This window comes from Cryptosporidium andersoni (genome assembly GCF_001865355.1).
Source record: "Cryptosporidium andersoni isolate 30847 chromosome Unknown contig_44, whole genome shotgun sequence".
Classification (NCBI taxonomy): domain Eukaryota; phylum Apicomplexa; class Conoidasida; order Eucoccidiorida; family Cryptosporidiidae; genus Cryptosporidium; species Cryptosporidium andersoni.
In genome coordinates this window covers 138357-147675 of record NW_027122897.1, presented here as the reverse complement: position 1 = coordinate 147675, position 9319 = coordinate 138357, and the positions used below count along the sequence as shown (strand labels likewise).

The 9319-nt window shown below is 31.7% G+C and overlaps 3 protein-coding genes and 1 further gene across 3 annotated transcripts; 2 read left to right on the top strand and 2 right to left on the bottom strand.

Annotated features, from left to right (window-relative positions):
- Positions 1-27: 27 nt before the first annotated feature.
- On the top strand, positions 28-3293 carry cand_012040 (hypothetical protein; the record flags this gene model as incomplete).
- Positions 3294-3697: 404 nt separating this feature from the next.
- Positions 3698-6571, bottom strand: cand_012030 (uncharacterized protein; the record flags this gene model as incomplete). Its single annotated transcript, XM_067211442.1, has 1 exon — positions 3698-6571. The coding sequence occupies one exon, from the start codon at positions 6569-6571 to the stop codon at positions 3698-3700; it is 2874 nt and encodes a 957-aa protein (XP_067067062.1).
- A 315-nt stretch (positions 6572-6886) lies between these two features.
- cand_012020 (uncharacterized protein) lies at positions 6887-8179 on the bottom strand (the record flags this gene model as incomplete). The annotated part of the gene is made up of 1 exon (XM_067211441.1): positions 6887-8179. One exon carries the CDS (start codon positions 8177-8179, stop codon positions 6887-6889), a length of 1293 nt encoding a protein of 430 aa, XP_067067061.1.
- Positions 8180-8802: 623 nt separating this feature from the next.
- cand_012010 (uncharacterized protein) lies at positions 8803-9310 on the top strand (the record flags this gene model as incomplete). The annotated part of the gene is made up of 3 exons (XM_067211440.1): positions 8803-8833; positions 8891-8999; positions 9064-9310. 3 exons carry the CDS (start codon positions 8803-8805, stop codon positions 9308-9310), a joined length of 387 nt encoding a protein of 128 aa, XP_067067060.1.
- Between the last annotated feature and the right edge of the window lie 9 nt (positions 9311-9319).

The following is a 9319-nucleotide window of genomic DNA, read 5'->3' as shown; positions in this document are numbered from 1 at the left end:
CAGAGAAACCAACTACTACAACAACAGAAGAGCCTAAACATGAAGATTCTGTGCCACTTAGTGATGAGACTGGTTCAAAGACTAAACAAGAGAATGTTACTAAAGAGAAATCAGAAGATACTGATGAACATAAATCAACCAGTACTGATGATGATGAACATATACCAAAAGTTATCCATACAACAACAACTACAAAAGTACCAATTTCTCCAAAGAGTATCAAAATGAACCCAATTCCTATTCATCCAAAGACTGATAATGCAACAGGAATGAAATATGATGAAAATAGTGGTCATTTAATAGATAATTCTGGAAATTTAATTCCAGGATCTGTTGGTGGTTCTATTTCTCCAATAAAGAAAATATATCCTATACAGACACATAGTACATCTCATCACCCAATTGACCCAAAGACAGGTTTACCATTCAATACAACTAGTGGTAAATTAATTCATCCTCAGACAAATGAAACTCTAAGTGGTACTGCAGTTGCGCACTATCATGCAACTAGTACCAAAACTAAAACTGATTCTACTTATGGTTTACCAATTGATGGTTCCACAGGTCATCCTATAGATCCAATATCTAAAGTTCCATTTGATCCTAAGTCTGGTAAGCTTATTGATCCAACATCAGGTAACTACATACCAGGTTCTAGATCAGGTATTGGAAGTGGTATATCAAAATCCAAGAAGACAGTTATTGTGAATGGTAAAAAAGTAGACCCTGCTACTCATTTACCTATAAGTGATAATGGTGGATTAATTAATCCAGTTACGGACAAAGTTATTCCCGGGTCTAGAGGTCCAAGTAAACAACCTATTGTACACAAAGAGATTCAAGGTGGAGGTACTGTTCCTCCAAGTAAATCATCAAGTGCTGCATCTAATGCAAAATTGTCTATCCCAAGCAATGGTATACCTGATATAAAACCATCAAATATTAAAGTAGATCCAGTATCAAATGTACCTTATGACATAATATCAGGTAGATTAATTGATCCGAGGACACACCGTCCTATTATAGGTTCTATTGCAGGTGGAATAAATCCAATTAGATCAACTCCATATCAAACTGATCAAACCAATGGGAATCCAATCGATCCGTCAACTGGTATACCATTTAATCCAGAAACAGGAAATCTCCAAAATCCCCAGACAAACACAACAATACAGAATTCAGTTTCCGGTTCTTCCGGATATACAAATTATAATGGAATTAAGACTGACCCTACCTTTGGTTTGCCAGTTGATCCTAAATCTGGTAAACCAATTGATCCAGTCAGTGAAGTCCCATTCGATGGAAAGTCTGGTCAATTGATTAATCCTACTACTGGAGAGCCAATAGCAAACTCCACAGCTGGTATAATTAGTGGAAAATCAGGACAAGATCCAATTTTCATAAATGGTACGAAAGTAGATCCATCTACTAATTTACCGATTAGTTCAAATAATCAACTTATTGACCCAAAGACAAAGGAAATAATTCCAAATTCTGTTTCTGGTACTACAAGACCAGTTTCAAAATTACCAATAGACGGTGGTGGTATTATTCCAGCAGAAGTAGCTAAAAAACAAGCTGAGCTTGCAAGAGAAAATAAACTTCCAGTAGATCCAGCATCTATTAATCTAGATCCTGTTACACATTTACAGTATAGTAATAAGACTGGCCATTTGATTAACCCTTTGACGGGAAAACAAATAAATGGAACTATTGCTGGAGTATTACATTACCCCGAAAATAAAACTCCAATTCAGACTGACAAAACAACAGGTCTCCCAATTGATTCATCAACTGGTATACCATTTGAACCAAGTAGTGGAAACCTTGTTGATCCAAAAACTAATAAGCCATTCCCAGGAACTGAATCAGGTGATTCAAAACTTACAAAACAAAGTAATATTGCAACAGATCCTACATTAGGATTACCAATTGATAAGGAGACTGGTTTACCAAAAGATTCAGTAAGTGGTTTACCTCAAGAGAAAAATGGATCGCTAGTTGATCCATCAACAAGAAAAGTTCTCCCTGGATCTCATTCTGGATTCAATTCAGGCAAGTCAGGAATTCCATCTACAAAGACTGATAAGCAGACTGGACTTCCAATTGATCCAAACACTGGCTTACAATTTGACCCCAAAACAAAGGAATTGTACAATAATGAAACAAAGAAGTTCATCCCAAATTCTCATTCTGGTACAATTATGTCAACGCCGGGAGTTCCACAACCTGGTCCAGGTGGCGTTTTAACTCCTGCTCAAATTCATAGTGACATTAAACAAGCATTACCATCTAATTCATCAACTGTATCTTCACCAAAACCAAGTCCAAATGCAATGCCTGATACTAATACAAATGTATGGTGGGATTCACAAACTGGACAGATTTACAACCCAGACACAAACAAAACAATACCAGGATCTGTAAGTCCTATTATAAGTCAAGTTGATGGAACACCAACTCAAACAGACCCAATAACAGGAATGCCATCAGATCCATCAAGTGGGTTACCATTCACACCAGGTTATAATACATTACATGATCCACAAACTGGTAAACCATTAGCAGGTTCAGTAGCTCATTCAGGAATTTATACTCGCAATAAAAAAATTGAGACAGATGAAATTTTCGGTTTACCATTAGATCCAAATAGTGGGAATCCCATAGATCCAGTTTCTAAAGTTCCATTTAATAAACAGGGTAATTTGATAGATCCATCTACAGGAAAGCCAATATCAAGTTCTATAAGTGGTATATTAAGTGGGAAGGCAGGACAACAACCAACAAAGAAAGATACTAATGGTAATCCAATTGATCCATCTACTAATTTACCATTTAATAGTACTTCTGGTCAGCTTATCAATCCAACTACCAACACTCCAATACCAGGATCAACTGCAGGCGTGTTCTACCCAGCTCCAGGTACTTCTGCTCCAAAAAGTGGGGGTATTATTCCAGCTAGTGTTGCAATTTCAGATGCTCAACATTACATGTCTGGTATTAATTTAGAATCAAGTAACGTTAAAAAGGCACCTCCACCATCATCTTCTAAGGGTGATATTACAATTGAGGCTGCTGGTGGTGCTTCTGCAGCTGTTGCTTTAGCAGCAGCAGGCGTTGGTGCTTGGTATGCTCGCAGAAACAGAGGTGATTCTGACGATGTTGAAGATGACGATGAATATGCTGATGGTTTTGAGGCTGAGTACGAGGATGAAGATAGAGAAGAAGATGACCAACCAAGAGAGACTGTTGTAACAATTGATCGTGAATCTTCATTCTGGAATGAATCATAAGCTTAAGTGTTGACTAATAAGATATTGTTAAGAATTAAGAATTAAAGCGAAGTTTTCAACTATTGCAAGTACTTTGCAATCTACTGAAAATTTAGTGCAAAGTGATTGAAAATTGAATACACTTTGTACAGAGATCTTAGTAATTTTGTAGAGTTCCACATATTTTACTGCTACTAGTATTCATAATTCTATTGTAATAAGTTTATTTACCTTAAAATTCTACAAATTGAAATATGTCTAATTAAATTAAGTATAGAAAATTTGATCTAAATATTACCCATGAAACTTTTATATTCATTATTATTTATTACTAAGGATTGATATTAATGAATAATACATCATTCTAGAAATAAAGTCTGGGACTCAGTATATAAGAAAATTATTACTAGTAACTATGTTTTGAATTATTCATTACAGAACAGCTCCTTATCTATTAAAGTTGTAATCTCCTTCTCTTTATTCATTAAATTCTCTTCCAAAACTGAAATTCGACTTTCTAAGAGTTCAATATTTGAATCTTGATCTTTTTTAATATTCGCAATTATTAACGAGATTAGATCATTAATTCCCTTTATAAGTATAGTATTGCAGTCATTTATGCTAAGGAGACAATTTGATTCATTAAATGATATCTCAAGTTCCTTAGTTTTCATTATAATACATTCAGTAATTTCTTCAAATTCATTGTTATTTGAGAGTCTCTGCTCAGATGATTCCGATTTTATCTGCGAGATCATTGTTTCTAATTCTTCTATGTAGTTATATAGATAATCCACAGATTTTTGCTGTTTATTTATTTGATTTAGATGTTCTAATTCTTTTTTCAATTCATATATTTCCAATTCAGATTTGGATAAGCTATTAATACATTCTGTATGATTGTGATCTAAAGATTCATATTTTATATTCAACTCCTTGTATTCTTCTTCTAACTTGCTGTAACGTCCAGTAACTTCATTAAGAATTAACTCAATTTGAGCTAATTTAGTTTCCATCTTATTGTTTTCAAGTTTTAGTTCGTCTTTATCCTTAACAAGTCTATTTCTCTCCGCTAATAATCGACCATTAAGAAGTTCTTTTTTAATATTCTTATTTTCTATCTCACCTTGAAGTTGAATTTTATACTTATTAAGTTCTTCCTTAAATTTTTCTTTTTCTTCACGTTCTATAAAGAGTTCTCTTTGTAAGGTTGTAACAACATTTTTTAAAGGAAATTTTTCTTCATCCTTTTCTTTAAGTTTATTATACATCATCTTCATATCTTTTAAGTATTGTTCATTTGTATTATTAAGAATTTTTTGAAGTTTCTTATTTTCCATCTCTAGATTAGAGATTCTATTGTAATATTCTTCGAGTTTTTTTCTTTGATAGGGGTCAAAATTATCTAAACGATTATTTATATATATATCTGATGTACTAATATTATTCTTCATATCCATATTTGTTTTTTTATTTTTAATTGTTTTGTTTACCTTACCTTCACCTTTTTTTAAATATGAATGCCTTGAAAAAATTGGTAGATTTAAGGTAGAAATAGTAAATGCCTTTGTAGGCTTTAAATAAGATGGCAATTCTATAGGTTGACATATAGAAGATGAAAAACTCTGCAAAGAATTTTCGGAGTTTTGAGTGGTTGACTGGTAACTAGTACTTTTGCAATCTGTTTCTTGTTTATTTAAAATATTTTGATTTTTCTCTTCATTAGTGATATCAATAACTTTTTCTAAATCATCTTTAATTATTTCTTCTTTTGAATGATCATCTATATTATCACCGGGAGTTTGTAAATTTAAACTTTTCTTCTCATCAATTACATTTTCCATTGAATTTTTTATGCAATCTTTTTCATATTTATTACCACTTAAGTCTATACCAATTTCTTTATTGATCTTACAAATAGTTTCTTCATTATCACTTTGTTGCAAAGTTGTTAAACTAGGAATTCGAATATTACTGAAATTACCAATATTTTCTATAAATATTTCTTTTTGATTCTGTTCTAATTCTACATGGTTACCTTTTTTTTCAGAATCAATATCAAAAGGTTCTTCTGTAAAAGGTACGCTCATAGTATTACTATAATTATTTTCAGATAATGCCATATCCATATCTACTAAGGATACTAGACAATCCCCATTACCATACATAAGAGAAAGTGAAGTGCTTCCTTTTGGTCTAATTGTAGTTTCATTCTTCAAATTACAGGAACTTAGTAAATCTTTATAATCAATGTAATGAAACCAAACTGTATTATCCAATCTATTGCCACATAAATGGTTATTTAACCAGTGAAGTGATACAAAAGCCTCATCTTTATTATCTATAGCTTTTAATAATTCAAGTGATTCTTCTTTATCATTGTAGACATATATGTGAGTTGCATAATTTGGACTATTTCCAGATATCACCTCACACATAAAACAAATCCCTATAGCAATAGTATTAAATAAAGCCAATAAACAAATTTGTAAATCGCATTTCTGAGATCTGCAACATTCCAAATGATTATTTAATAAATTTTCAGTATTTATAATTTTTGGAGTCCATTGAATTTTATCCTTTGGTAAGTATGAAATATAGCCCCAATAATAAACACTTTTCTTATCAGTTATACATGCTGATAAATCATTTCCTGCAACTATATCAATGACTTTACCTTCTATAAGTCTTATAATCTGTAATTCTGAACAATCTTCTACTTCTGAATGTCCTAGAGCTCCTTTCGAGTTGTCTCCAATTCCATATACTGATCCATTTTCTAACAATATTAGCAAATGTGAGGAGCCACTTGTAATCTTTACAACAGAAAATTTCCAATAAGAAAACATGAGTGGTTTTTTAATTAAGAAATCTGAAATATCCATAAATTGTTCTTTTTTAAATAGCTTATCAAAATTCCAAAAATATACTGTATCACTATCTCCTAAACAGGCTATATGATTTACACCACATGTTATTTTTTTAATAGGTTCCTCTATAACTTCAACAGGAGCAGGATTAATAGCTAAATTAATATTAGAATTACAAGAATCCTTATTAAAACTACTCCATATCCAATAAAAAGCATACCCATCATAAGTTAAAAAACCTCCAAATCTTTTACTTGAAATTAGACTAATTATATTGATGTTACAAGAAAAAGCAATTGGTTGAGGTGAAATACTAATAGAGTTATTATTACTCCGTAAAAAACTCTCATGCCATATATAAAATGCTTTGTTAAGTGTATCTTTAAGTATTGGCTCTGTATACTTAAATTCCCGCAAGTTATCTCCCATATTTCATCTCAAATACTAAAGCTGCTTAGCTATTCAATGAAATATCCTTAGGTTTAATCAGTAACTTCAGAAATAATCCCTTCAAGATAAATAAAAACTCTTACTCTTTACTTTCAAAACCTCTAAGACTACATGTGGCCGGTTGTATTGTCGCATATAATTTTATGGCGCCAACATCCATTATTGCATTGTATTAAGACAATCAATATGCAAAGTCTAAAAAATTAGAGAATTTCTACTTATACTTAAAACTAAAGTCTGGATATATTTAAATAACCAGAACAAATATTCCCGTAAATAGAGAGTTAATTTGATCTATTTAATTAAAACCGACTGACAACTTATAAATCTTTGAATTATAGAATTAATATCTTGAATATAATAAGGAATCCTTTGAGCTTCATTATTATCTATACATCTCTCAAGTTTTGATACATAACTCTGAATCTCTAACATATTCCTTCTAAACTCAGTAAAAGTACTTTTAGATTTTAAAGAAAGAATTTGATTCTGTTCAAATAAACTCATGTTGACTTGCTTCAGGTGATTAATAATCACTACTAAGTTATTATCATCAGGATCTAAACTAGAATCTTGATTACTACAAGTTGAATTTTCTAACTGAGTTCCCGAAGAGTTTATTAGATTAAGTAGTTCATTGCGTTCCTTTTGTACTAAATTCAGTTCACTTTGTAGATCTTTCACTGAATGATGGCCTATTATTTCACTTATATTTGTCTCATGACTATTATCATGAGAAACAAAAAACTGCAGATCTCTTTGGGTAACTGAAATATCATCGCAAAGTTTTGCCAAACTTTCAGATAATTGCTGACGGTCTCTATAACTATTCTGGAGTTGTTGGGTTAATATATTCATCTCATGAGATTTCCTACTACGATATTCAAAGAACGTATTTTCTAATGTTATAAAATTAGACTTTATCTCATTTTGTCTTGCTATATTTAATTCTGTAGTTTTCTCTAATTCAATCTCTTTTTTTCTTAGTTCATCTAGTTGTACCCGTAAATTCCCTAGTTCTGCCTGCTTCTTGTATATCATGTCAATCAATTTATTAGGATCATTGCGAATTGAGGGAGTTAAAATATTATCTAGCTGAGTACCATTTAAATATTGCTGTTGTACTAATGTCTCAACCATTGCACTACGTCGTAGATTACTACCACTACGATTAATATTTCGTATTGGTGTAGGTTCAGTCAATGTTGTCTGTGGTCTGTATGAAGTGTCAGATTCATATTTGTAAGCTGGATATATAGTTGATATTTTGGCTGGACTATTATATTGATATATATTAGAGGATACACATTCATTATTAATATTCAACTGAAAATTACCATTAACATCTGAAACAGAAGTATATAATTCAGGATAATCTAGAGCCATTCTAGGACTAGGTGTAACTGTATTGCTAATAATCCCACTTCTGTCACAAATGTGGGATACAGATGATCCATTTGATAAGTTTGGATAAGCTGATGATGCATATGACAACTCCCCGGTTTCTTTTATTGGTAAACTGCAATTTGATGAAAAGATATTCCTTGGATCTGGTACGTAGCTAACATTTGGACTTGTTGGGTACATGTCTCATCTGGAAACCTTGTTAATTTATTTTTATAAGCTTATTTTATATTTTATTCCTTATCCAACAATCCCTATCTTGATATTATTCTGTACGTGTGGCAAATCTCCTTTATCTATGCTTAATTGTGTGAATTCTCTTGGCGCGCATATTCGTGGACGGTATTAAAATTACTGAAGCTTAGTATTTCCCTTCGTTCCCTTCCTTTTCTTTATGTATGGTTTACAAACTTAGTAGACCCACTACTTTAAAATTGTGTATTTTAAACTAGCTTAATATATTTATCAAAATTCGTGCATAACTTAAAGATCATTTTCTAATACAAAGATATTCTTATTATAATTATTTGGGGATTTCCAAAGAAAGAAAAAGAAAAAAGATGGAATTTAGTAACTTTAGATCTTGATGACTTTATTTGATAAGTAGATATTCAGACATAACATGTATATTTCAAATCCCACAAATTTCAAAAAATTAGACCTTGCTAAATAAAATGTGTTGTGGGCGCCCAGTATATAGCGCCTAAGATGCCTATTTAAGATTAAAATGGACAGTTTAGATTACTAGGAGGCCCAGTTTGTACTGAAAATACGATAAAGTGTAGTAGCATTAGATTGGACTTGATATGAGTTCTATAAGGGATACTATTCCATTTGGTAAGCTATAGTGTGTTGTTATATATAGTGAATACTTTGTTATGGATATTTTATTAGATAAAAGAGCTGCAGAAGCCTTAAGTATCCGTGCAAAATACCCAAATCGTATTCCTGTAATATGTGAAAGATCAATACGTAGTGATTTACCCGACATTGATAAGAAGAAGTAAGTTGAGATCACAGCTTATTGCTGAAATAGGTCAGATTTCCCACATTATCTTCAATTTTAGGTTTCTTGTTCCCATGAATATGCTAGTTGGGGAATTTAAGTATATAATTCATAAACATATTACGCAATCAACTGGCACAACTGATAATAATACGAAGTTACCAATATCCAATGAGAAGACGATATATCTATTTGTGAACAACACAGTCCCCAAAGCAGGAGCTCTAATGCAAGAAGTATATGAGCAATATGTTTCGGATGATGGATTTCTATATGTAGAGTATAGTGCTGAGAATACCCTAGGATAACTTTAAAGG